Raw genomic sequence first — 27,950 nt, forward strand, 5'->3', positions numbered from 1 at the left:
CTAGTTTAAGTCAACCTAGGCAGAACAGTCCAAGAGACCCGATCTCCAATGAACCAGCAAAATGCCAGCCTGGAGGTGTTATTCAGGCAGCAGAGCACCAACCATGAGCCAAAATCCTGAGCAAGAACGTGGTCTGAGTTCAAGCTCTAGTGCCAGCACCTAAGTAACGAGAAGGGAGCTCTATAGTTTATCTCCGTAACCACAAGTAATTCTCGGCGGGCACAGGTGCAGGCAACCAGGGTAGCGCAGGTATAGCAAGAAAGGCAGTAAAGTGTGGGTCTCTCAGGCTGTGAGCAGGGCAACAGTAATGTGCTAGGAGAGCTGTTTAGGATGGGAAGGAGCTGCGCCTTCTGGAGCAGGCCGCCCTCCAGCCGGGGAGAGCTCCTCTCCACAACCCCCTGGACACTGGACACCGTGTTGTTCTTGAGGTCAAGCAGATGGTACTTAACAGTTAGCTTGTACTTTCAGAATAGTACAGTGTTCATATTATCTGGCAGAAAACGTTCATCATCCCCCAGCTCTGCGCTTGTATGATGGCAGAGGAACTACTGGTTTCTTTTTACTCTTCTGATAAGCTTTTTGGACAAAGGTTATAGGAGGAATTGCACGTCTCACTGTGTATTTTTTTAACTCTCCAAAAAGAAATCTGACGTGGAGATGTAGTCTGATAATATCTGAGAAGTTACTTATCAGTCGGGCTGTTCTGTTTCTTCTGACCACGGGGTTTCTGTGAACCCGGGGAATGTTTTTCCCTACTCTGAGTCACAGTGAAGAAGTGGCTGGCACGTAAGTCAGCTATCAAAAGTTTATCTCGGGAAATGTTTGGGGAGAGTGAACGCCTCATTTTGCAGTCCATTTTGAGCACTTTGGGAAGGAGGTGTCGGTTGTTTTTGTTAGAAAACGCCTTTGCCTTTGGAAGTTTCCCAATGACTGTTGTGATAGGAGAAAGATGTGTCCGGTGGGGCCGCCTGCAGGCTTTGGGGCGCAGACCCTGTCTCCGTAGTCAGAGAGCTGGGGAGTAGGTGGTTTGGAGGGGCCGTGCATGATCCTTGGGAACAGATTGGAAGTGATGGTGTTTGGAAGTGGAGGGCGCTGTGACTGCTCAGCTGTGGTTACGTTTCTGTCTTCCCCTCCTGGCTGTGAGCTCTGCTAATGAAACCCCGGATGAGGCTGAAGGCCATGGCTCTCTGACTTCATAGGTGGTCTTCTGCAGATGAGGGAATTTCCCAGGAAAGCTGTTCTAGTGTCCCTTGCTCTCAGTCTCAGTCAGCACAGGGCTGCATGTTGGGATGAAGCCCGTGGACTGACTGGTACGGGCTGGGCCGGGGACTGTGGGAGAGCTGAGGGGCTTTTCCCTTCTGTCCGCATGGGCCTGCTCCTGCTCTAATGCACCTCTTTGGTTGCCCATCTGCACCGGCTCGTGATCCCCCCTCCACCCCAAACAACAGAGCAAGTCCAGCCCTTCCTGCCCCTCGCACTTCCTCACTGTGACTCAGTAGAGAAAAACATTCCCCAGGTTCCCAGAAGCCCCGTGGTCAGAAGAAACAAAACAGCCCCACTGCTGCTGGCTTCCTCCTGACTCGCAGAGAACAGGAACTTCTCAGATGCGATCAGACTAAATCTCCACTCAGATTTCTTTTTGAAGATTTAAAAAAACGCAGTGAGACTTGCAGTTCCTCCTATAATCTTTGTTCAACAAGCTTATCAGAAGGGTAAAAAGAAACCAGTAACTCCTCTTCTTATACAAGTGCAGAGCCAGCGATAATGAACATTTTCTTCCAAACGGTAGCTGAGTGTTGCTGGCTCCTGACCTTCCTGGTTAGGGTCTGACGCCGGCTGCGGCCTCCCCGGCTCGGGTCTGTGTGTCGCAGCACCTGTCGATACTTGGTTCTTACGCTGTTCAGAATTTCAGTGTATACCTGTGTCACACTTCCTCCTCTGTCTTCTTGTGCATTGCAGTCTATCCAGTTCTTGATAAATGAATAAGGGCTGCTGTGAATGCATGTCTTGAAGGGAAATGATCCTTATTTCTCTGAGCGTGGCCGGGCTGAATCACACAGGGGCCACTGCCAGGAGCTTCTCAGGAGGCTGTACAAATTTACCTACCAGCTGCAGGGTGCGGTGTCCTGGCCGAAACATTAGCACGTTAAGCTCTTTAACCGTGGTGTGTGTGTCATTGTGGCTTTCACGGCATTTCCTGAAATTTAAGGATGTCATCTTACTTGGTACTTCAGTGTCTCCTTCCTAAAGTGTCTTTTTACATGTTAAACTCTTTTTTCATGTCAACTCTCCCCTCACCCCCATTTTTATTTTTTTATTTTGTTGCTCTTGGGGCTTGAACTCTGGGCCTGGGCACTGTCCCTTAGCTCTTCGGCTCAAGGCAAGTGCTCTACCACTTGAGCCATAGCGCCACTCCGGTTTTCTAAGTGGTTTATTAGAGATAAGAGTCTCGTGGCCTTTCCTGCCCAGGCTGGCTTTGAACCGGGATCCTCAGATCTCAGCCTCCTGAGTAGCTAACATAGCAGGTGTGAGCCACTACCCTTGGCTGACTTTCCCCTTTTATAGTGGATCACGTGTCTAGTTGATAGAGTTTTTAATGTATTCTGCTTATGAACTGTTGTGCCCTCTGGTTTGGGTCCTCCCTTTTGACTCAACAGCGTCTATGATGAGGAGAAATTTTCTACTGTCATCGGTGTGAAAGTTTTTAGGTTACAGCAGTCTCAGTTGTCATAATAACCAATCTCATCTCTGAAGATGGACGTGCCAGTCACACTGTGTGTGTGGCTTGTTTGGCGCTGCTGGAGGCTGAGCCAGGGCCTTGTGCACACGGCGCACGTACTCCACTGCTGCTGCACCCACATTCCAGTCAAAACACTTTTAAGCTGTCTCAAGTAGTAGATTAAATCTTGGTAAAACATCTGGTTGGTCCCCGCTGCGTGCTCAGCAGCATGAGTGAGCCGTGACGCCCGTGAGTGACAGCTTAATTACGCTCCCCCGTGTATGCGAGTGTTAGGATTTGGGGAAGTGTGAAGCTAGGGAGCTTCTGCACTGAGCACTTGATATTTTGTTCTGGGAAGTGTGTAAGCTGTGTTTGGATGTCAGCCATTGCTCTCCAGTGCACTTGCTTCCTGTATACCTGCAATACCTTGCAGATACCAACACAGGCCAGAGGAGAGTCCCTCTTTACCTCTCAGTATCACATTATCTACTTCTTTTTTTGGGGGGGTCCGGTCATGGGGCTTGAACTCTGGGCCTGGGCGCTGTCCCTCAGCTCTTCAGCTCCAGGTGAGCGCTCAACCACTTGAGCCACAGCCCCACTTCGAGTTTTCTGAGTAGTTTATTGGAGATCAGTCTCGGAGACTTTCCTGCCTGGGCTGGTTTTGAACTGCAATCCTCAGATTTCAGCCTCCTGAGTAGCTAGGATGACAGGCGTGAGCCGCCGGCACCCGACTGGTCTTTATCTTAATCAGCTTAGTATGTTAGAGCAAGCACATCTTCCTTCTCTAGCTGAAGGAAAGAGTGAGGGTTTTGTGTAATAGTAATCCTGAGATTTGTGTTGTAGCCCTCCCCTCCCCACACACACACTCTAAGAAAGGCTGCGTTAGAAGTCTAGTCCATTCCTCCTGTCTTTCCTGTGTCCCACGTACCTCCTTCCCCCTCCCTCAGGAGCGGCGCGGCTGCACTCCTCACTCTGCATGTATGTTCCCGTTCTTCCCAGGCAGCACAAGCACACAGATGCCGTGCTCTCCTCCTGCAGTCTGTGCATCTGAATGAGCTCCCATTACCAGTCACTTCTGCATATTTAAAAAGGAGCTGCAGAAGTGGCTCTGTGGCTCAGCGTGGTGGTAGAAGCGCTCGCCTGTTGTCTGTCCCAGACAACACCCAGGCCCAAAGTTCAAGCCCCAGAGCTGAAGTCCCCAAAAAGAAGCTGCAGATATGCAAGAACGTCTTTAGTCCTGCTTTAGCATTTGTGTACCTGTAGTGACTGGATATTTCTGGAGTTTTCATCTTTGAAATAGATTGCATCGCACTGGAACTCTAACCGTTAAAATTGAACGTTTCGTTCAAATTGATTTCCAGGTCTTTGAGGAAACTGGTTTTGATATCAAGGAGTACATCTGTAAGGATGACTACATTGAGCTGCGCATCAATGACCAGCTCGCTCGCCTGTACATCATTCCAGGGGTCCCCAAGGACACGAAGTTTAACCCCAAAACAAGAAGAGAGATTCGTGTATGTAACCCTTGAGCACCTTCATCCCTGGTGAGTCAAGTGGGAAATTCCTTTAAGAACTTGATAATCATTAAAGATCTTTTTCCTTTTCTTCCTGTGTTTCAGAACATTGAATGGTTTTCCATTGAGAAACTGCCCTGTCATAGAAATGATATGACTCCAAAATCCAAACTTGGATTGGCACCTAACAAATTTTTTATGGCCATTCCCTTTATCAGGTACACTGAGCTTTCCTCCCCCTTTCCCACCCTCCTCCCCTCCCGTTTTCTTCTTTCCTTTTGCTGCTGCTGTTTCGGACTTTTTCCTCTTAAGTGCATCCTCTTTATGTTTTTCTATTACCAGTACTGCCGTAGCTAAGCCTTCGAGTACTCTTAAAGACGGAAAGAGTCTTGTTCTGACTTGAGAGGCAATGATTGTCGTTTTCCCCATTCAATACGCTGCTGGCTATAACTTCTCTATGTATATATTACTTGACATACAAAGCCGCCTTTCAGAGATCTGAGACTGCAGGTGTTAAAGGTGAATTTTTAATACTTTCACAGACCGCTAAGGGACTGGCTTTCTCGAAGATTCGGGGACTCTTCAGACAGCGACAATGGCTTTTCCTCAGCTGGAAGCACCCCAGCTAAGCCCACCGTGGAGAAGTTGAGGTACAGAAATGCATTCACAGAATTCTGACTTTCTCGTGATTTCTACTGCAGTGCTATTTGCTTCTAAAGTTCGCAGAGGTACAGATTCCTTTTTGGAGGTGCTTTTTCTTAACCGGTCTCGTGGAAGACTGTTTTCAAAGGTTTTTGATGAGAGCAGGTAGATGGAGCTCCGCACACGCTTTTAAACAATTGAGAGGGTGCCGGCAGCTAGGAGAGAGGCCTTCCTGGAGTCGCTCTGCTCTGCGTCCTCCCTCAGAGGTGACGGCGCCAGGCATGAGGCAGGTGTGCTGAGCTCTGGTTGGTTGTACAGGAGAGGCCAGGGCACTGGTAAATGGTTACAGCTTCCCACAGAGCTGTGAAGACTTGGTTTGCATTTTTGCGTACTTCCCTGCCATCGGCTATGTATTATGAGGTGTGTTTGTGACATGGGTGTGAACTCAAGCTCATGCACCCAAATCACAATTACGCAGACAGGGAAAGTCACATAAACAGGCGTGTGTTTCCAATTGGCTTAACCACCACGTTGCCTTTGATAGGATCAAGAACTGTTTTTCACATTTTCTCTAAAATGGACGGGCAGCGTTTCCCATAGAGCTTTAACAATTAAGCAGCAGGAACAAGCCATAATCACAGCTAGCGGTTTAAAAATGGCAACTATTCTGTTCTACTTAGGTTTTATGAGAACCAGAGCTTAAGAGTCTATTTTTCCTTTGGTAATTTTTCCTTTGGTAATAATACCAAAGTGTCGAAGCCATAAGGTAGACAGCAACGTAGCCAAAGTTAAAAAGAAAGATGCTATCACAAAGTTCTGAAATAGGGGTTTAGAAAAGAAAAATTTCAGAAATGATCATTATTCGGGGAATCTGCCAGGGTCGGGCTGTGCGCTGCCCCATGGTGCAGCCGTGGAAAGGCGGCCCTCCACTTCTGTTTGCAGGTGGACATGGAAGGGATCTTAGGATATTACCATGCAGCCGCAGCCACAGCCACAAGGTGTTAGCAGAAGCGTTTCAATGATTGTCTAAAGGGATAAAAAGGCTGAGATTTTGTTAGGTTTTCAGTAAAACGGTGAAGAATTCTTTTTTTTTTTTTTTTTGCCAGTCCTGGGCCTTGAACTCAGGGCCTGGGCGCTGTCCCTGAGCCTCTCTGTGCTCAAGGCTAGCGCTCTACCACTTGAGCCACAGCAACACTTCTAAGCTTTTTCTGTGTATGTGATGCTGAGGACTCGAACCCAGGACTTCATGCATGTGAGGCAAGCTCTCTAACACTGAGCCACATTCCCAGCCCTGAAGAACTCTTAATGTGTTTTGGAAAGCTACTACTCTTTTGTGGTCTTGGTATTTGTGACTCGACACACGCATGTGTGCCATCCTGTGTGGCAAGATCACTAAAGTTAAGTGTATGCTATACTGTGTAACTAATATGTGTAGGGTTAAGTTCCATACTGGAAACGTTTCAGTAAGAATATAAGTTGTGTCCAATTAAGAAAAAAAGCTATTAGGCAGGTGGTATATGTCTATAATCCCAGCTACTCAGGGAGAGCATATTGGGAAAGATCGAAGTTCAAGACTAGCCCAGGCAAAAAGTTCTTGAGACCTCACCTCAACCAATAAAAGTCACCTACAGTGGCTCATGTCTGCACTCCTAACTGTATGAAAAGTATCAGGAGACCTACAGGCCAGCCCAGCCTGGCTAGCCATGTGAGACCTGAATTGAAAAATCAAAAAAGACTCGAGAGGCAGAGTGTTTGCTTAGCAAGGGTGAGCCCCAAGTTCAAACCCGCTATTGGAAAATTTAAAAATTTAGAAAAGTCTAGTTAAAAGACAAATAGAAGATTAAATATTCAAGAGATGGTTACAAAGCCAGGTGCTGGTGGCTCATGCCTGTAATCTTAGCTACTCAGCAGGCTAAGATCTGAGGATTGTGGTTAGAAGCCAGCCCAGGCAGGAAGGTCCATGAGACTCATCTCCAAGAAACCACCAGAGAACTGGTATGCTATGGCTCAGGTGGTACAGCGCTCACCGTGAGCTGAAGAGCTCAGGGACAGCGCCCCCAGGCCCAGACAACTGTCTCATCTGACTTGTGCTTCTTAAATCCTGGTGTAGTCGAACCAAATTCCGCCACAGTCAGCAGCTGTTCCCCGAAGGATCTCCCGGTGACCAATGGGCGAAGCACAGGCAGCCGCAGAAGCCCGGCGGCGGCGGCAGCGGCGGCCACGAGGCGTCCGACCTTCTCAAAGCCAAGGTGCGTGTGCGCGCGCCCCACTCACTCCCGAGTGAGGAGTGGCACGGCGGTCGCCGACAGAACTCGTGTGCATGGCTAAGTGAGCTCTGAACTCTCGGGCAGAGCCTCCAGCCTTCTGCTGTGATCTGAAGCTGACCTTGATGGGAATCTTATGAGACAAATGGGTAGACGTTACCAAGGGAGAACACGCTAGGAACAGTATTTGAGTTAGAATTATTCCATCTGCTTACTAATATTTTTGTCTTTTTGTTTTTGCCTTCCGAGTGGTAATCATTTTTTTAAAAAACATACACACTGAATTGCTCAGTCAAGAAAGTGGGGAAAAAAACGCACAAGATGAGAGGAAGTATACACCAGTCATGTATCTGGTAAAGGATTAATATCCAGAGATAAGTATATATGTATAGATATCTACACAAAAGCTATAGTGATAGTCGTACAAAACAGCCCAACCCTGTTTGAAAGAGAGCAGACAACTTGATTAGAAAACTCTCAGAGGAAGGTATTCAGGGGGTCCCTACGAACAGAAAGATGGCCCACGTTCCCATTTGGGAAATACAAGACAGCATTAGAGTAAAATGCCTACTACGAATTAGAGTGACTCTGGTAGTAATAGAACCCACACGAAGAAAGTGACCAGCGTTGGTAAGAGCAGGAAGAATTGGAGCCCTGTGCATTACCAATGGGAATGTGAACGGTCTGGCTAGGGAAAACAGCTGGTGGTCCCTCAGCCAGTTAAATGTGGTTACCAGGTGACTCGCTCTTCCCACGCTTAGGTGTGTAAATTAAAAGAATTTAAAAGTGGGGCCCTAAACAAACAGGCACAGCAGAACAGATCCTGTCAGGTAGAGAGTTGAGCACACAGGTAGAGCAGAAGTTGAGGCTGGAGGAGGAGGAGGCGGATGGAGTTGTGTTGTGTTGTGGGTGCGGAGCTTCTGTGGGCTCATGCTTGTCCTGTGCAAGGCGAAGTATTTGATCCTAGCACCACCAAAACAGTTGGGAAGGGCCCGGTGATGACAGTTGTTAAAATTGTGTTAGGTGCCACTGGAGTATGTATAAAGTCGGTTCTGTGGTGAATTTTATGTGTGTTACACCACAGTGTAACAGGAAAACCAGACAGATGCCAGCGTGCACCTGTGTGGTAGGTAGCAGGACGCGGCAGGCTCTGGCACCCATTTTTCCTGTAGTTACTTGGGGTTTGTTACTGTTTTCACCTGTCTTAGTAGCTGCTTGGTTTTTTTCCCGTAGGTAGACGGAATGTAAATATGAAATTTTCATTTGTCATTTTCATTTATCATATATATGTACCTATAGTTGGCTGAGTCACCCCATTTTAGTTAGTCCTGTTAAATAGTCATCCTTTCAAGGTAAATGAAAATGAAGTGTTTTAAAAGTTGCTGTTTGGCTGGATGCCAGCGGCTCACCTGAGGTTGGAGGGTCCACCAGACTCATCTTGAATTACCATTAAAAAAAACCCCAAACTAGAAGTGGAGCTATGGTTCTAGTAGATTCACCTTTACCTAAGAGATAGCACTCAACAAAAAACACTCAAAAGTTCAAAAGGCCCAACCTGAACATTTAGTGGAAGATTATTCACTTAAGAATCGATTAAAACTTTACGGCAGATTTTCCTAGTAACTAATGACTGATGACACGTACTGCCTGTTTTCTACTCTTAACAACTGTGCTGGCAGGGCTCAGGCCTGTCATCCTAACTACTCATAGGACTGTGGGTTTGAAGCCAGCCCCGGCAGAAGAGTCTGTGAGCCTCTTACCTCCAATAAAGTCCTCAGAAAACGCTGAAAGGGGCGTTGCGGTTCCAGTGGTAGAGTGCTAGCTAGCCTTGAGCACAAAGAGGCCGAGGGACAGTGCCCAAGCCTCGAGTTCAAGACCCTGCACCAGCTAAAAAATACAAAAGAATCCGGTGCCTGTGTGGCCTCAGCGCCTCCTTCCTGAGTGCTGTCGCTTCCCGTGGGCGCTGCGTCCCCTCCACTCTTGTGGTTGTGCTTTTGTTTCTATTTGTTCCTGTAGCCAGGGCCGCCTCACGCAGGCTGGCTTGCTGAGCTCAAGTAGGGAGCCACTCAGAGCCAGTCTCAGCCGTCCGTGGGGAAAGGGAGAGGTGGGGCAGGGAGAGGCCATTGTACCTGTGGCTTTAGAACAAACTACTTTCATAAGAAATAGGTGGATGTTCGGGGCTAGGAAGGTGGCTCAGTGGTAGAGCGCTTGCCTTGCATGCTCAAGGTCCTGGGTTCGATTCCTCAGCACCACATAAGAAAAAAGCCGGAAGTGGCGCTGTGGCTCAAGTGGTAGAGCGCTAGCCTTGAGCTGAAGAGCTGAGGAACAGTGCCCGGGCCCAGAGTTCAGGCTCCAGGACTGGACCCAAAAAAAAAAAAAAAAAAAAGACATGGATGTGGAGTTAGGAGAGTGTCTGCCGCTGCTCAGCTCTGGGGTTAAGCAGCTGTAAACACAGGCGTAGAGATTCTTGTGTATAACAACATTGTGCCACAAACTCACATTTTACTTCTTTTTACTGGAAAAACAGAATCAGAATTTGAGGGGAAATGGCAGGAAGCAGTATCAAGACTCGCCTAACCAAAAGAAAAGAACAAATGGAATCCACAGTCAACCAGCAAAGCAACAGAATCCCTTGATGGTAAGTGTTCAGCGCTTCTCCCAGAGGAGGTCGGTGCGTGGGTGTGACACACTCGGTTCTTACTCTGACTCATGCATCTGCAGGGCTTCTTAGGTCCAGATTGTGTACTGTTGTGTTCATGTACCCAAAAATCCAGCTACTCTGAATTACAGACTGACTTATGACATTGGTTTGGGTATATATCTAAGCAACTCCTTAGGTACTTTTTGTTTGTTTGTTTGTTTGTATTGGTTGTGGAGCTTGAACTCTGGGCTTGTGCGCTGTCCCTGCGCTCTTCAGCTCAAAGCAAGAGCGCTATTGCGTGAGCCACAGTGCCACTTCCAGTTTTCTAGTGGTTTATTGGAGATAAGAGTCTCACAGCCTTTCCTGCCCAGGCTGCCTTTGAACCGTGATCCTCAGATCTCAGCCTCCTGAGTAGCTAGGATTAGAGGCGTGAGCCACCAGCTTAGGTAGTTTTTTGTCTTTTTTTTTTTTTTTTTGTACAGTAATCCATTATGTAAGATTCCTAATAGGGTAAATGTACTCCTCCCCCCACCCCCCTGGTTCTGAGGCTTGAACTCAGGGCCTTTGCTCTGTCCCTGAGCCTCCCTGTGCTCAAGCTAGCGCTCTACCACTTGAGCCACGGCGGCACTTCAGGCTTTTTCTGTGTATGGTACTGAGGAATTGAATCCAGGGCTTCATGCATGCAAGGCAAGCACCCTAACACTAAGTCACATTCCCAGTCCTGTAACTTTACTTTGTAATTGCTGTCTAAGTTAATAACTTCTCATGTCCTTGCTTGCCTGTGCTGTGGGGTTTCTTTTTGTCAAAGTATTTTCACACAAATTCCCTGAATGTAGCTTATTTACAACTTGGCTATCATGATTCCACCAGTAAACATGGTACAGTTACTGTCAGACTTTGCATTTTTATTTACTCGGCTCTGAGAAAGGATTGGCAGGAGCGAGAAGATGATCATAATGAATAGGCTTCAATAAGATGCAGCAAGTGCTTCCTTAATGACAGTACATGTCTCCAATTAATCTAGAATTTAGTCATTCAAAATTCCTGTGGGATTTTTTTTTAGATATTTCACAAGTTACTCTCAAAGTTGTGTAGAAAAACTTGAACTTTTGTCTTAATAAAATGATAGTGAAGTATGAACAGTTTGTAAGAGAAGAAATACAAGTTTCTAAGTATAAACATATAAAAGTATTGAACTCTGCTCCATGAATGTAAACACTGGTGCAGTGATCTTTCCCCATCACAGACAAATATAAAAACATCGGTAATTCCAAGTTGCATATTATTGAGTATATTAGCAAATCGTAAATAATAGTAAATTGTACAGCCTGTCTAGAAAAGTGCTGGGCTGAATGAAAGGCCTGGAATTCTCTTTGCAATTATGAAAATACAGACGCGGGTGCTGTATTAATAGAGTACCATTAAGCCAGCAGAACTGAGGTGGAGCCCTATTCCCAACTACTTGGGAAGGCAAAAACGAGACTGTCTTGAAAAATAGCGTGAGTACAAAGACTGGAGTGTGTCTCCACGTCAGTAGAGCCCTTAAGTAGCAAACCAGGAACCCCTGGGGTCAGTCCCCAGTACTGCCCCAAACAACAACAAAAGTAAGAAGACAACGCAGATTGGCACTGATTAGAACATGGTTTTGTTTTACATGTTTCTAGAACTGCCTTGGATGTAACCCAGGGACAGGAACAGGTGGCCCCCCCCCCCCCCGTGTCAGGCCCCACGGAGGGTCATACAACAGTATCAGTGTGCTGTAATTAGTTCCCTTCAGAGTTAACTATATAAAAATGCATTTATCCGTGCCTTCCTGGGATAAAAGCTGGAAAGCTATAACTGAAATAGTGCTATTTCTGGGTTGAGTTGTAGGATATATAATTTTCTTTGTCTGGTGTCTTTATTGTAACCAGAATTAAAGTAAGTTTTAGGCTTAAAAAAAAGACTCAGAATGGGGATGGTGATTGGATTGCTGGTTTAATTTTCTTCAAGAGAGGTTTGATTATATGTATTTCCTGATTGTGTGTATGTGTGTGCATGCGTGTGTTTGTGTGTGTGCACACACCAGTACTAGGGCTTGAACTCAAGCTAGGCGCTGTCCCTGAGCCCTTCTGCTCAAGACTAGCGCTCTCGTACTTGGGGCCACGGTGCCACTTCCAGTTCACGTGGTTAGTTGGAGATGAGAGTCTGATGGACTTTCCTGCCCAGGCTGGCTTTGAACTGCGATCCTCAGATCTCAGCCTCCTGAGTAGCTAGGACGACTGGTGTGAGCCACCAGAGTCTGGCGCTCCTGATTTTTAATAAGTAAAAAATAACTGGTAACTACTCTTGTGTGTGTTTTGTGTTTTTTAATAGAAATGTGAAAAGAAACTGCACCCACGAAAACTTCAGGACAACTTTGAAACAGGCAAGTCCTTTTCTGTTTTTTAAGAAAATGGGGTGGGGTTTGGTTCTCCTGAGGTGAGGTTTCAGCTGGGGGCCTGGGGGCTGCTGCCTGCTGAGCGGGCGTGCGGTGGGTGTGCGGGGTGTGCAGTGTGCGTGGCGTGAGTGCTCCAGAGAGGCCGGTCAGCGTGCTGGTGCCGGTGCTGTGTGCTGGGCCCAAGCCCTGCGCGAGTCCTCGGACAGCACTGGGGGTTGGTGGAGAGGAGAGAGACCCAGGGGTCCAGTTGGATGTAGTCTTCTCTCAGTTGTTTTGGGGTTTGGTGTAACATTCGCAAAGGTTCCTCTGTGGTTCAGTTTCCCCGTAGGCCACTTCAGGTCGCTGTTGTGTGTGGTGCGGGGTGCGGCTTGGGGGCGAGGGGTGGGGGAGGCATGGTCTGTTTTGGTTTAGACTACACTCGTTACACATGGGCTGGAGGGCTGCCCTGTCCCCTTTCAGGGTCCAGTTTCTTCTACATGTTGATGCTCAGTTTTCCTGGCGCTTTTCTTGAAGCGTCTTACCCTTCACTCAGAGTCTCCACAGCCATCACATAGCACAGCACAGAGCCCCGAGCTCCACCCCCGCCATCGCTAGCACAGCAAGAGTTCACCACAGCGAAGCTGGGAGAGAAGTCCTTTTAGTAGCATTTTTTGGGGATCACCTCAGTGATAGAAAACGGGCTCGGCTGTTAATTTAACTCTTAACATCTATTCAGAAGTCAGTTAACAGAACCTTAAAAAAACAAAACATGTTCAAGAACATTGCAGAAGGTTATTAGTTGTGTGTGGAATGGATATACAAAACATGTAGAATGAAGTACCAAAGGATTCTTGTCTTGAGAATCCTGCTTGTATGTGTGTGTGCGTGTGTGCATGTGTGTGTGATTGTGATGGCTTTGAACTCTGGGCCTGGGCGCTGTCCCTCAGCTCTTTAGCTCAAGGCTAGCGCTCTACCACATGAGCCATAGCGCCACTTCTGGATTTTTTTCTGCTTATGTGGTGCTGAGGAATCGAACCCAGGGCCTCATGCATGCAAGACAAGTGCTCTACCACCGAGCCACCTTCCCAGCCCGAGAACCCTGCTTTCTGACGATTTTCTGTCCTAGCTTCTCGATGTCCATTTCAAACCTCCTGAGACATCCTGCTCTGCTTAAGAAAGTCTGGAGTAGTTACCGAGCTGTAGTCTCAGGTTTTCTGAAGTTGTTTAACGACTGGTAGCCTTCATCATTGTTTTCTGGCGCTGTCTTCTTTCCCATCTTCCAGTGGAATGGTCTTTTCACAGCACTTGCATTTTGAGATTTTTTTTTTTTTAAAAAAAAGCTCTCATTATTGGGCACAAAATACTGTAAGAGGCAAAATGACACCCTTTTTGAAAATGGCCCAGGCTGTCCAAGGCAGAGGTTAAGATTTGGGAGGAAGGGGGCTGGGAAGGTGGCTCAGTGGTAGAGCGCTTGCCTTGCATGCCTGAGGCCCTGAGTTCGATTCCTCAGCACCACATAAAAAGAAAAAAGCCGGAAGTGGCGCTGTGGCTCCAGTGGTAGAGCACTAGCCTTGAGCTGAAGAGCTGAGGGACAGCGCCCAGGCCCAGAGTTCAAGCCCCACGACTGGACCCAAAAAAAAGATTTGGGAGGAAGTAGTTTAGAGTCAGCTGCGCCGTGCTGAGGGAAGGGAAGCCGCGTTGTTGGATCTCCTCTGGTTTCCTGTGGACAGGGACGGACGCATCTGTGTCTGCGCGGTTTCTTTCTGTGCAAGGGCCGCGGCAGCGTTGCCTTTCCACTGAGCTTACGGACTGATGTTTGTCATTTTTCTGAGCAGATGCTGCGTCCGACCTCCCCGGTTCCGGTGAGGAGGCGGTGCCGGACCGCGCCGAGGGGCCATCGGTGACGTGTAACGGCCACTGCCGGCCCCCGTTCTCATCCAGAGCCTTCCTGAGTTTTAAGTTTGACCAAAACGCCATCATGAGGATCTTGGACCTTTGATAGCAGTGGGGCACTGTGAGTCCCGAGATGCTGGAGCGGCCTGCTGCGCCCCCCAGCCTTCCCTTCCCCGGTGCAGAGCGCGAGCAGGAGGCCGTGCTGCTGGAGAGGCTCTGGGCAGGAGAGGAGACCGAGGGCGCGGCGACCGGCCTGCAGACGCGGTTAGTGCTGCAGCTTCACATTGACCTCTGCAGTGCTTGGAGCCAAGGTTTCAGTTGCTTTGTTTTCTTCTGAGGACATTTCCTGTGTGACTGGGCTGTGTTTTGTCTCCGGGTCAGGAGAGTAGCGTTTGGCTTTACCACAAGCAGCCAAGTTGATGGGAATGTGCCGCGCTGCACTGGAGCGCTGCAGAGCGACTTCAAATGTGCTGTGCTGAGCTGCGCACGGGCCTCTTGGCGCGGTTGCAGGCCTCTGTTGCGGTCGGTGCCTTTTGCTCATTTCTCTGCCTCAGCACGCTGGGCCCTTGTGGAGTTTTATGGAAGATGGTAGAGCTGGCATCTACGAAGCGGCACTCGTGCAGTGAACTCTGGGCCCTTCGCAAGGACTGCGTCCACAGCACCACAGCAGGGCTTGGCGTGGTGCTCCCCACAGTCTAGACGCACAGAGTGCGGCGTGCGGGCCCGCTACGTGGTGATGCGCTTACCATCCGCCTCCCGCCGCCTTAGTATTACGCAGTGATTCTGCGCGTGTGAACTTTTCTTGGATAGTCCATTTGTGTAAATATGTCACTAGTTTTACTTGCATCTCAGTGTTGATTTTATACTGATGTTAGAGTAGCAGAGCGTGAACTGAAGCACTTGGGGGAGGTCGAGCTCTGGGAGGAACGCAGGTAACGCCTAGCAAAATGAATTTTGCTCCTTCAAGATTCTTAACTCCAAATAAGAACAGCAGTGCCTGTGGTAAGGATGTCATCCATAGTTGACAATCAGCAGAGCTTTAAGGAAGCAATACTGTTCGGGCTGCGTCTGACCTCACTAGAGTTACTGTTGGGGGGGGGTTTGCATGTCTTACATCCTGTGGGATTTCATAGTCTTTTTATAAGTGGTATCTACAGAAGGTGTGTCTGCTTGTGAAACCTGAGTTCTGTGTAAGTGACACGTTTAATAGGGCTCCGCCATAACCCTGTGGGCTTTCAGAAGAAGGGCTGTTGTAAAGAGTTCATTTGGTATTACTTCTTTGTTTTAGCTTTTTTTTTTTCTTTTTTAATTTTAAAGGAGCAATCCTATTTATTCATGAGAATGTCACTTGGTGCTGAGCAGGAAGATCACAATGATACTGGTGTGGAATTAGCTTCTCCAGAATCCTGCGTCTTTTAATGTGACTTCATCTGTGAATCCTGTGAGCTAGCTTTGCGATGTGTTACACGATTGCACTGCAAGCCCTTACCGCTCCTTCCAGAAACCCGTGTCTCCTCGAGCTCTATTTACAGTCGGTCCCAGCATTCCAGATTTCTGCTAAATGGTTAAGGGAGTGGAAACTTCATGTACCTGCAGACGAATCACTTTCACTTGTTTACTGTATCTGGAAACCAATGAATGTTTCCTATGTGTGTGTGTCATGTTCCTCTTTTGAAGTAGGTCCTTCAGTGAGCCTTGCTGGTGCCTGCAGTTCGGCTTTTCACCTCTCCTGACTCACGCTTGGAGATGTAGGGTTAGTAACCAGAACCAGGGCTGCTAACGCTGTTGACATTTTGAAGCTCCAACAAATGAGCTCTTGAATGCCAGCAGCATTTGCTGACACGCTGCTTTAACGCCCGTGGGACAGATCAAGGGTGTGCATCGGCCTGTGGTGTGCTAACACGAGACTTCTCCGGTGATGGTTTGAGTTTGTGGTGGGACTTAACCCCGCAGACAGCGTGAAGCGGCGACGGGCCTGTGTTAAGTGCACCTGTTGTACTTCCTTCTCAGTGTCCTGGTACCTAGGAGCTGCTGCGTGCTTTTTCCTGAGACATGGGGACGTGATGCGAGCTGGTTCCTTCCTGCTTGAGAAAGCGGGATTTTAAGAAGCAAGATGGCACACCGCAGGTTAGGTTGGCTTCCTTGTGCTTTGTTTGCGTTCACACACCACGTACGTTCCAGGGTGCAGTGCACTGTGAGTCTTTTCTTTATTGTGTGTGCAGGGCCTGGAGCTTTTTTGCTCAAGGTGAGCACTCTACCAATTCTACTCTCCCCCCCCCCCCTTTTTTTTTGTGGTGGTTAATTGGAGGTGGACTTTGCTGCCTGTTCTGGCCTTGAGCTGGGATCCTCAGATCTCAGCCTCCTGAGTAGATAGGAGTTACAGGTGTGAGCCACTGCCACCCAGCTCAATCTTTTATTTTTAAAGGAAAATTGTAGGTGCTTTTAAGTGTACCTTTAATGATTTGTACAATGTTTAAGGAATTGTTCCGTACTTAACCATTGTAATCCAAGAGATAAGGGTACAGTTTACATGCCTTCTGTGAGTTTTTGTTTAGATCTAGCAGGTTAGTGATTATAGGATTTTAAATAGTGAGTGAATGTCTGAGAGGCGGAGAGCTGTTGTGCTTTTTGTTGTTGTTTTCTTTTTGTGCCAGTCCTGGGGCTTAAACTTGGGCCTGGGTGCTGTCCCTGAGCTTTTTTACTCAAGGCTAGTGCTGTACCACTTGAGCTAACAGGCTCCAATTCCAGCTTTTTGGTGGTTATCTGGAGAGGAATCTCATGGACTTTCCTGCCTGGACTTGGCCTTGAACCTTGATCCTCTGTTCTCAGTCTCCTGAGTAGCTAGGATTACAGATGGTGCGTGGCCCACGGGTAGTTTTCCTGCCTGCGTGGGTGTAATTGGGTTTAAACGTGTTGGAAAATTAAATTTGATTTTTGTACTAATAGATAATGGCTAACTCTCCCAATGCTGTCAAGGGAATGGTGGCCACTTCTTGCTGTTTTGCGCTTTGAATATCATTATTTTTATACTGAATATCAATTAGTAAATGCAGATAATGAAGCTATTTAGCAGATTAGTTTTATTTTGTAAGATTGGTTTGTACCGCTTCTTTTTGAAGGTGTTAGCAATATGTAATGTCGCAAAGATGAAATCTGAAGTCAGTGACAGGAGTTGTGTGCATTGAAATCATTTTATTCTCTCTCCTCCCCTCCCTTTCATTTCTATCTTCAGCATTTAAATAGTATGAAAGCAAAATCTATGAAAAATGAGACTTACCAAGTTGTTTTCCTTGATTCTTGAATCAATTCATGTCTAAGAGATCACATCTCCTTGACCTCTGTGGAGTCTTCAGATTCTCTTAGGTAGCGTTTCCTTCTCGTGTTAATCATAGTTGTATTCATCCTGGTGGTTTTGCTTTATTTTCTAGCCTGTGAGAAGAGACTCTTAATGTTTCATTGTAACTTTACATTCATGTTAAGTAAATCAGTTATGAGTTTTATTTAGAAGTATCCTTTTATGTGCCTGGGTAAACAATGTTAGCAAAACAAAAGTTCTCTTAAACCTTTTTCCTGGTAGCTTAGTAAAGCCTGTGTGTTGTTCATCCTGTGACTTTCAAGAACATTTGCAGTCTCCCAAAATTCTAGCGTCTTAGAGGAAGATCACTCAGGGTGCGTGCATTTGTGCTCGGTGAAGATGTTCCACGTAAGGGAGTTTGCACCCAGCATGAGATAGGGTTCGGTGGTTGGGAAAGAGAAGCAGCTACCCGGCGCCTGGGGGCGGTGGTGTGGAGTTGAAGGATTGGCTTCTGCTCAGACAGACGGATGTACAATGGCATCATGCCATTGATGCTCATAATGGAATCCAGACCCCAGTCCTCAGGCCCAAGAGTCGTCTCCTGAGACAGCAGAGTGGGAGCTGTCTATGGTGGTGCCTAAAAGCCCAGCCTGAAGGAGTAATCACCTTCCCAGGGCATGCACGTACGTGTACGTGTGTGTGTGTGTGTGTGTGTGTGTGTGTGTGACTTTCCTCCCAGGAAACTTAGAAGTATTTGTTGCAGGCAGTTACATAGTTGAGTGGATTTTCTTGGCTCTTGGCTCTTGGAGCCATTTGTGAAAACTTATTTATCCTTGCTGTTGGTGTGGCTGGCTAAGAGGCTGCCCTTTGTCCCCGCCCCCCCCCCCCCATGATCCGTCCCCCTATGAAATAATCTTTGTTTGGCGAGTCTGCCCGCCGCTGTGAACATTTGTGTGATTACACTTTGCTTCGTGGAGAAGACGTCACTTTGGCGTGGCCACAGGTGGACAGCGGGCGCTCGCTCCTGAGCCGCGGTCGCGCTGCGCCCCGGATCAGAGGGCACTGCACTCCGCCCATCTTTGAGTCTCGGGCAGTCTTGTTTGGAAGGTGGATTTGTCAGTGCAAGGTAACGTTTTTCCTTCTGATCACTTGGGTCTAATAGTCTACACAGCGTATCCCTAACCACAAACCACGGTGGTGAAGCATTCAGGACCCAGCCTACAAGGTTGTTTTGTTTTCTTTTTTTTTTTTTTGCCAGTCCTGGGCCTTAAACTCAGGGCCTGGGCACTGTCCCTGAGGCTCTCTGTGCTCAAGGCTAGCGCTCTATCACTTGAGCCACAACACCACTTCCAGCTTTTTCTGTGTATGTGGTACTGAGGAATCGAACCCAGGGCTTCATTCCTGTTCGACAAGCACTCTACCACTGAGCCGCCTTCCCAGCCCCGATCCTATCATCTCAAGCTTTTTTTTTTGTTTTTTGTTTTTTGGTTTTTTTTTTTTTGGTTTGGTCATGGGGCCTGAATTCTGGGCCTGGGTGCTGTCCCTCAGCTCTTCAGCTCAAGGCTAGCGCTCTACCACTTGAGCCACAGCGCCACTTCCGGCTTTTTTCTTTTTTCTTTTTTTTGCTTATGTGGTGCTGAGGAATCGAACCCAGGGCCTCAGGCATGCAAGGCAAGCACTCTACCACTGAGCCACCTTCCCAGCCCCAATCCTATCATCTCAAGCTTTAAGAAACTACCTCTGCCTGTGATCCTAGGAGTAAAGGGCAGGGGGCAGCCAACCAGAGCAGAGCCAAGGTTAGCCCCGGGCAGGGGGCTGATGAGATGTTTATACGTTGAGCACAGCACAGATGTGGATTCTTCATGCACTGATAGGAGGAAAAAAAAACACACAGGAGTCGCGTGCTGCTGTCTTGGGTTTGTGTGTGAATGTTGCACTAGTCACAATTAAATGTCAAACACTAGTGTCCCAAGAGGGGACAGCATAGCCCTTTGTTTCAGGTTAGGACAGGAGACGGCTGGCCTGACTTCCACTCCTGTCACAGGCAAGGGAGGGCGGGGAAGCTACGAGTTCCATGTACCTGTGTCTCGGTGGGATTCATAGATTGTGCCTACACAGAAGTTGTACAGCGAGGTTTCCATCTTGAGCAGTGTCGCCTTCACACACACACACACACACACACACACACACACACACACACACACACACACACACACACACACACACACACACCCGTCCCCCCATCCTCCCCGTCCCCCATCCCGACGCTCCCGCGGCACGTTGGGCTTTGTGCACTGCGCGTTGGGTGTGTTGTGCACCTGCTCCCCGGCTTCCCTCCCGTCCTCACTCCCTCCCCACCTACATTTTTTGTGTCTTAGAATTATTTTTGAAAGTTTGCTTACTGAATGACAACCTTACTGTGCTTTTAAAACGTCTTCAGGTTGTGTCTGATCCTAGATCTGTTCCAATTTAATTAATTCAGAATGATCAGTCACTCACGTGGAATAATGTTCATACACTAGCTCGTTTATGAGAACTATCCGTTAAATAGGATGGGCTTTTAACTGTCACCGAAATAGAGGAGTTTAGTTTGAATGGGCAAGGGAGGAGGAATGGTCATTTTCCAATATTGTGCCATTTAAAGTGGCTTCTTTGCATTGTGCCCTGAAGATGTTCGTGGAATAGTCTTCACTCTTGCATGACTTGTTTGATTTGGGACTACAAAAGCTGGTAGACGAAAATTGCTGCGATGGCTTCACTGAATGTCTGATGTTCAGTGAGAAAACTGGGTCACTACATGATTCTGTAAAGCTTGCTTCTTGGGTAACCACTTTCGTCTTCTGTGAAGTGATGTAATATTAGTTGTGCCTGAATTAACCTGTATGGTATATTTTAGAGCGGGGGAGGGGAAACCCCGCAGCAGTAATAAAGTTCTTGCTGTAAAGATCTTGCTGATTTTTTGCTGTTGTCAGCATTAGGGAAAGCCAGAGTAGCCGTGGGGCTGGCTGTGTGTGGAGCGGGCTCGATGCCGGCTTTCTCTGGCTGGTTGTCTGCTCATTGGTTACTGACCGGGCGAGGGCAGCTCCCTCGTGGCTCAGCAGCCCCGGGCCGTGCTGGGGTCTCAGTGTCTCCGGACAGTGTTGCGGAGACTTGGCCTGTGCTCTGCTCCACACGAGTTTAGCACCGTGACTTACGTGTACCTGTCACAAGTGGACAAGCCCACAGCTCTCTCTCTTACAAAGCACCCTGCGGGAAGCGCGGGACTGTTAAATCCTGGCACTTATAGCGTCGTGCCAATAAGCCCGGCTGCCGGCGTGCACGCGCTGCTGCTCACTTGTCATGTTTGGGTTGTCCTGTCTTGGGACTGACAAGAAATTCAGATATATAAGAGGAGGAATTGACAGGAAGAAGTGTTACCGTGTATGGATGAAAATGGGAAACGGTTTTGGGATTCCCTATCAAAGGGAGTCAGCCGTCCTGTAGCCGGTATGGTGTCCTGAAAGATGGTTAACTGGGTGCCCCCTGGTGCTCAGCGGCACTGGTCGCCTCCATCTTCTCCAGTACCTTTTAACCTGATGCATCGTCGCAGGTTTGGTATGTGAATGTGCCACAGCTGTGCGGGTGGACGGCTTTACCCTTTCATTCACACACACGGCAGCATGGAATTAGAAATATTTATTCAGAATATAAGAATGTAAAACATTATAAATGTCTCTGTATAAATAAATGGTGTTTTCGTTTTTAAAAAGACACGTTTTGTATCAAATAACACAAAGCTATTTTACAGCAGCTAAAACTACAGGCGTGTGCCAACGCTGAACGCGTCCAAGTGAAGCATGTGAAAATGAGTCACACGGTGACGCTCAGAACACACAGCACAAGGCCGTCCACACCCAGGCGGCGCGCTTTGAAACCACGCTTTCAGTCGGTGACTTAGGGGGCAGAGTAAGTCTTGACGAAGATGTCTGCAGATGGATTTGCGGTGGGGACGTGGACGCATTTCCTAACCTCCGGGTTGGGGGCCCAAGGAGACAGATGGGCCGGGGGCGCGATCGCTGTGAACCGAGTGCAGAGGTGAAGCTGGAGAAGCGCTCTTCACGCCTCGGCCTGGGCAGGGCGGTGCCAGCTTGCCGTTCTGCTGCTCGGGATGCGTGCTGTGAACCTGCGTGAGCCGGTCGTGTGCCCCCGGCTCCAGTAGAGGGCACCAGAGACCACGCCTGTGCCCGCGAAGCCGCTGCCTTGGCCTGCGGGCTCGTGCAGCTGAGGCGAGGCCCGGCAGGGGGTCCGTCGGGAGGCCACGGGCTCGGCGCTGACGTGGACTCCAGCTACTGGAACCCTTGCTGCCACTGGATCCCCACCAGCCTTTCTACAGACTACGGAGAGGCAGATGGGACACTTGTCACAAGAGGCCATTCTCCAGGTGAGTCCACATGGAGAAAGCCCCCTCCCGTGTCTGCAGCAGGTGTGTCTCTTGATGACACCCCGGACTCTGGAGTGCCCTAGAAAGGAAATGGACAGACTTCCCCTCATCTGCAGTGTGGCTGTGGGGTGCCCGGGGACTGGAGCTGGAGGCGCCCCTGTACCGCAGCCATGGCCCCCGCCCTCCTCATCCCAGCAGCGTCGGGAAGCCTTTTGGGGCTAGCATGGGTTTTTTTTGTTTGTTTTTTGGTTGGTCGTGGGGCCTGAACTCTGGGCCTGGGCGCTGTCCCTCAGCTCTTCAGCTCAAGGCGAGCGCTCTACCACTTGAACCACAGCGCCACTTCCCGTTTTCTAGTGGCTTATGGGAGATCAGAGTCTCAGGGACTTTCCTGCCCAGGCTGGCTTTGAACCGCGATCCTCAGAGCTCAGCCTCCTGAGTAGCTGGGCTGCCCCGCTGGTGTGGGCTTTTTAACCTCGGACTTCTCCAAGGTGGCGGGACAGCGCTGCTGTGGCTCAGGGGAAGATGGCGTCTGCGAGGAGCACGCACGCGCCGTAGCCTCGCGTTGCGTTTCGGGCAGGGTGGGCGGCGACTGCACAAGCGCGTGCCAAGGCTGGAACTCGGGGCGCGCGCGTGCCTGCGGTGGGAGGCGGGACGGCAGGGCGGGTTCCTGTCCTGGAAGCCGGCGGGCTGCGCCGGGAGCCCGCCCCGTCCGGCCCCGCCGCCCGCACGCACGCACGCACGCAGGCGGAGGGCCCGGCCCCTCGGCGGAGCGGGCCTTCTGACGGCAGCGCGGGCCGGGCCGGGCTGGCGGCGGCCTTCCTGCCTCCCCTGTGTGCCCGGGGCGCCCGGCCCGGCGTGCGCACGCGGCCGCTGTGCGGGCGCCCTTCCTGCCCGCGCGCCCGAGCGCTGCGCCCCTGGGAGATGCCAAGCGGACAGGAGGGATGCGGCCCGTCCGACCAACCATTCAGGAAGGAGGGGAAAAACAGGCCGCACAGCCACGGCCACCCCTGCCCCGTTCTCGGGGCTGGCGCGGGGAGGTTCCCCCGCGTGTGTCTGAGTCCGGGTCCCCCGGCGGAGGGAGATGCCCGCACCCCTGGGTTCCGCCGAGGCGCGCGTGGCCGCGGCGGCCTCAGAGCGACGTCTCGTTGGTGTGCGGCCTCGAGTTCTCCTCCTCCAGCAGCGCGATCCTCTGCTTGAGCATGCGCACCTGCGTCTCGTGCCTCTCCACCATGGCCATCATCTGGGACTCCAGCTTCTTCAGCTTGTTCTGGTGCTTCTTCTTCGCCTTCTCGTAGGCGGCCACCAGGTTGCTGGGGGTACAGGCGGCGGGGTGGGGAGTGAGGCTGGCCCCGAGACCCAGCACGACAGGCCCTGGACCGCGCACCGCGCCGCCACACCCCAAGGCACGCGGCCTGCCCGGCTGCCAGCCAGGCTCTGCCCAAGGAGGCCAGCTCCTCCGCTGCAGCGTCAGAGTGGGGTCACTCGGGCTCCGAGAACCCCAATCTGTTAAGCTGACCTGGGCGAAGCCGCCTTCAAACAAAAGCGCTGTGTAACCTGCAGTGAGCGGACGGAGCGCTGCTCTGAGCTGGTGAAGGGCAGAGGCGCTTGTGCCTGCCACCTCAGCTGCTCAGGAGGCTGAGATCCGAGGATCGCGGTTCAAAGCCAGCCTGGGCAGCGAAGTCCCTGAGACTCTGATCTCCATGAACCACCAGAAAACCAGAAGTGGCGCTGTGGCTCAAGCTACGTAGCACACTCGCCTTGAGCTGAAGAGCTGAGGGACAGCGCCCAGGCCCAGAGTTCAGGCCCCACGACCAACCTCATCCCCCTCTTCCAAAAAGGCCTCAGTGATGCTTGTGGCTGCAGGGGTCACAGCACCTGGGGCAGCGGCCTCCCCCGCCGGCCTGCTCCCCGCCGGCCTGCTCCCCGCCGGCCTGCTCCCCGCCGGCCTGCTCCCCGCCGGCCTGCTCCCCCGTTGGCCTGCTCCCCCGTTGGCCTGCTCCCCCGTTGGCCTGCTCCCCGCCGGCCTGCTCCCCCGCCGGCCTGCTCCCCCGCCGGCCTGCTCACCCGTTGGCCTGCTCCCCGCCGGCCTGCTCACCTGTTGGCCTGCTCCCCGCCGGCCTGCTCCCCGCCGGCCTGCTCCCCGCCGGCCCGCTCACCTGTTGGCCTGCTTGAGGTCGCTGAGGAACTCGGCCGACTGCTGGTGCCGGGTCTCGCTGCTCTTGGCCAGCCGCTCCAGCGCGCTCACCAGCTCCTGCACCCGCGCCTTCAGCTTCTTCTCCCTGCGGCGCAGACACCAGCTGCGGCCCGGCTCCAGCGGCCGAGGAGGGAGGCTGGCGGGAGCCAAGAGGCCCCGCGCTGGCCGGCGCGGAGCCGGGGCCGGCCGAGGTCACCCCGGCCAGGCGAGGGGCGCTGGCCAACGCCGGGCTGCCCCCGGGTTCACCACGCGCCCTCCTCCCGCCGGGCCCCGAGGCCCAGCCTGGCCCGGCCCGTGGCGCCCTCCTCCCGCCGGGCCCCGAGGCCCAGCCTGGCCTGGCCCGTGGCGCCCTCCCCCCGCCGGGCCCGCGCTTACCGCCGGAGGGCGCCGGCCAGCTCGGCGGCCAGCTCGCTCTCGCTGCTCGGCGTCCTGGGCTCGGCCGGCGGCGGCGGGGCGGCGTCCGCGCCCTCCTGGGGAGCAACGTCCGCGTCACCCGGGGCCCCGCGTCCCGCATCCCGCGGCCCGCCCGGACCTGGGGCCCCGGCCGCAGACGCAGGCTGGCGCCAGGAGAGGGACGCGCGGCCGGGAGGCGGAGGAGCTGCGGACAGCGCCCGGGGGGGGCCCGGGGAGGCGGGGGAGGCCCGGGGGGGGGGGGACGGACGGTCCGGGGGCAGCCCCCCAGCTCAGCCCCACCTTGGCCGGCCGCTCCCGCGCCCCGGCCGCCGGGCTGTGCGCGCGCAGGCGCTGCTCCTCCCGCTCCTCCACCTCCGCCTTGAGGTGCTCGATGTGCACCAGGTAGGCCTGCTCCTGCGCCTCGCGCGTGCTCAGCTTCAGCTCCAGCGCCTTCTTCTCCTTCTCCAGCAGGTACAGCTGCGCCTTCAGCTCCGCCATCTCCTCCTGCGGGAGGGGGGGTGGGGGGCGGTGAGAGGCTCTGCGGGGCCGGCGGCTCCCCCCCCCCCGCACCTTCATGGCCATGAGCTCCCGCATGAGCACCGCGTTCTCCCCCCCCCCCCCGCACCCCGCACCTTCATGGCCATGAGCTCCTGCATGAGCACCACGTTCCCCCCCCCCCCCGCACCCCGCACCTTCATGGCCATGAGCTCCCGCATGAGCACCGCGCTCTCCCCCCCCCCCCCCGCACCCCGCACCTTCATGGCCATGAGCTCCTGCATGAGCACCGCGTTCCCCCCCCCCCGCACCTTCATGGCCATGAGCTCCTGCATGAGCACCGCGTTCCCCCCCCCCCCCGCACCTTCATGGCCATGAGCTCCTGCATGAGCACCACGTTCCCCCCCCCCCCGCACCCCGCACCTTCATGGCCATGAGCTCCTGCATGAGCACCGCGTTCTCCAGGTCCAGGCGCTGGCTGTCGCCGCGCGGCTTCACGTCGTAGCTGAGCGGGTCGATGTGGATGCTCTCCAGCTCCAGCATGGTGAGCTTCACGGCCGCGCGCTCGCTCTTGAGCTGCTGGATGTAGTCCTTCAGCCGCTGCTCGTCCTCCTTGGTGAACTCCGTGTCGCAGCTGCTGGCCGTGGAGCTGGTGGTGCTGCGCGGGACCCGACAGGCGTGGGCCCGCGCCCCGCCCCGCACACGCCCGCGCCCCGCTCCCTCCACCCCGGGGGGCGCGGCCCCAGACCGAGCACGGGTTCGAAGCCAGCACGAAAGCCTGCCTCGCTCATCTCACAGAAATGGAGCTGGGCCCTAGGGGCGGGACAGCGCAGACTCGGGGCTCAAGCCTGCGCAGGCGCAGGCGCACGCGCGCAGTAACAAGGGAACCCCGTTTCCTGGCACGTCACTAGGAAGCATGTATGGAGAGTAATAAGTGTGCTGCTCTCTGCGTGCCGGGGCCTGGGCCGGGTTTCTACGGCTTGCACCTCACGCCTCGGCCAGCCTGTGGCTGTTTAACACCAGGCGTGGTGGGGATCAGATCCCGCACCTGCCCCTGCTGGGCAGCGCGCCCACCCTGGAGCCTCACCCTCGGCCTTCTGCGGGAGCCGTTTGGAGGCAGGGACCTGCTTTTTGTGCGTCTTCCTACAATTTTCCTACCGAGGTTTCGGGCTCGGCGGGAGGACAGGCTCGGGCCAGCACGCCCGGCTTCTTTGGACCAGGGCTGGCCTCCAATGGCATGGAGGACGGGCGGAGCCCAGGAGTGAGCCACCCTGCCCGTTATTCGGGTCCTCCTCCCGATTGGCCGGAGGCCGGGGCGGGGCGTGTTCAGGTCCTCCTCCCGATTGGCCGGAGGCCGGGGCGGGGCGTGTTCAGGTCCTCCTCCCGATTGGCCGGGGGCGGGGTGTGTTCGGGGGTCCTCCTCCCGATTGGCCGGGAGGCGGAGCATATTCGGGTCCTCCTCCCGATTGGCCGGAGGCCGGGGCGGGGCGTGTTCGGGGGTCCTCCTCCCGATTGGCCGGGGGCGGGGCGTGTTCGGGGGTTCTCCTCCCGATTGGCCGGAGGCCGGGGCGGGGCGTGTTCGGGGGTCCTCCTCCCGATTGGCCGGGGGCCGGGGCGGGGCGGGGCGGGGCGGCGTACCTGGTGTGGCTGTTGGAGGACAGGCTCTCCCAGGGCTGCCCGCTGCAGCCGGGCACCGCGAAGGCGCCTGCGCAGCTGCCGTCCAGCTTGGCCAGCAGGGCCTTGGTGGCGTTCTCCGCCGACTTGCGCCGGTCGTGGGCGCGCTGCAGCATGTGCGTGACGCTCTCCCCGCCCGACGCGTCCCCTGCGGCGGCACGGGGCCTGGGGTTACCGGGGCCGGGGGGGCCGGGGCCGGGGTGGCCGGGGCAGCCGTGACGCGTGCCTGCTGGCTCCCGGCCCACTAAGAACGGGGGAAACTGAGGCCCTGCTCCCGTGTCACACGCTGGTCGTGTGTGTGCTGCTCGTGTGTGCACGCTGGTTGTGTGTGTGCTGCTTGTGTGTCACACGCTGGTTGTGTGTGCTGCTCGTGTCACGCTGGTGTGTGCTGCTCGTGTGTGCACGCTGCTTGTGTGTGCTGCTCCCGTGTCACACGCTGGCTGTGTGCTGCTTGTGTTCGCGCCGGTCCTGAGCTTGAACAGGGGCCTGGGCGTGGTCTCTGGGCTATTTCCTTGGAGGCTGGTGCTCTACCACTTGAGCCACAGCTCCCCCTTCCGGCTTTTTGGTGGCTCACCAGAGGTAAGAATCTCACAGACTTTCCTGCCCTGGCTGGCTTTGAACCTGAACCTCAGATCTCAGCCTCTTGAGTAACTGTCCCTCAGCTCTTCAGCTCAAGGCTAGCGCTCTACCACTTGAGCCACAGCGCCACTTCCGGCTTTTTCTGCGTATGTGGTGCTGAGGAATCGAACCCAGGGCCTCAGGCATGCAAGACAAGCGCTCTACCACTGAGCCACCACCCCAGCCCTGCTTGTTGCACACAAAGACCCGCAGCTGGGCCGGCTGGGGCGGAGCTCAGCGGTGCAGTGCTGTCTAAAGCAGGCAAGGTAGGGGGAGGGGGATTGGGCCTCGCCCAGAGGGGCAGCGTCCTGCCATGACCCCCATGTCCACGTCCACAGAACAGCCAGCACCGAGTGGCCCTGGCCGTTGAGATGACCACGGCCACCAGCCGTGTCCCTGGCCCATTGCGACAGCTGCCCTGCATCTGGGTGGGGTGGGAGAGGGGCTGTGCGTGCGAAGGGACGAGAGGAATGGTGTGTCTCCAGCTCCTCTCGGCTCTGCTAACACAGATGCCTGGCTGGTCGAGAGCCCTGGACTGTGGGCAGGAGGTGGAGCTGGTGGAGGGGCAGGGCTGGAGCATCCACTGGGGCTTGAGCTCAGGACCCTGGCCAGTCTCTGAGCTCTCTTCTGCTCAAGGTTGGTGCGCTACCACCGCTTGAGCCATGCCTCTGCTTCCTGCTTTTTTCCTGCTTAACTAGAGATCAGAGTCTCTGATTTGTCTGCCCTGGCAGGCCTTGGACTGCCATCTGCCGAGTTAAGCCTCCTGCGTAGCTAAGACTGCAGGGATGAG

The 27,950-nt window shown here is 53.0% G+C and overlaps 2 protein-coding genes across 2 annotated transcripts in view; one reads left to right on the forward strand and one right to left on the reverse strand.

Annotated features, from left to right (window-relative positions):
* Window positions 1–21,125, forward strand: part of LOC138804470 (m7GpppN-mRNA hydrolase) — a 29,664-nt gene extending 8,539 nt beyond the window's left edge. The window contains exons 5-11 of the mRNA XM_069988740.1: window positions 4,081–4,233; window positions 4,339–4,451; window positions 4,776–4,883; window positions 6,986–7,124; window positions 9,667–9,777; window positions 12,136–12,187; window positions 14,014–21,125. Of these exons, the coding sequence (XP_069844841.1) occupies window positions 4,081–4,233; window positions 4,339–4,451; window positions 4,776–4,883; window positions 6,986–7,124; window positions 9,667–9,777; window positions 12,136–12,187; window positions 14,014–14,177 (840 nt within the window). The 3' untranslated portion in view covers window positions 14,178–21,125. The remainder of the gene's footprint in view (window positions 1–4,080; window positions 4,234–4,338; window positions 4,452–4,775; window positions 4,884–6,985; window positions 7,125–9,666; window positions 9,778–12,135; window positions 12,188–14,013) is intronic.
* A 1,688-nt stretch (window positions 21,126–22,813) lies between these two features.
* Window positions 22,814–27,950, reverse strand: part of LOC138804468 (colorectal mutant cancer protein) — a 90,013-nt gene continuing 84,876 nt past the window's right edge. Inside the window, exons 12-17 of the mRNA XM_069988739.1 lie at window positions 26,507–26,690; window positions 25,292–25,526; window positions 24,674–24,877; window positions 24,356–24,450; window positions 23,943–24,065; window positions 22,814–23,096 (exon numbers count right to left, since the gene is read on the reverse strand). Of these exons, the coding sequence (XP_069844840.1) occupies window positions 22,916–23,096; window positions 23,943–24,065; window positions 24,356–24,450; window positions 24,674–24,877; window positions 25,292–25,526; window positions 26,507–26,690 (1,022 nt within the window). The 3' untranslated portion in view covers window positions 22,814–22,915. The remainder of the gene's footprint in view (window positions 23,097–23,942; window positions 24,066–24,355; window positions 24,451–24,673; window positions 24,878–25,291; window positions 25,527–26,506; window positions 26,691–27,950) is intronic.

This window comes from Dipodomys merriami, unplaced genomic scaffold, assembly GCF_024711535.1.
Source record: "Dipodomys merriami isolate MVZ:Mamm:240054 unplaced genomic scaffold, mDipMer1.0.p SCAF_366, whole genome shotgun sequence".
NCBI classification, from domain to species: domain Eukaryota; kingdom Metazoa; phylum Chordata; class Mammalia; order Rodentia; family Heteromyidae; genus Dipodomys; species Dipodomys merriami.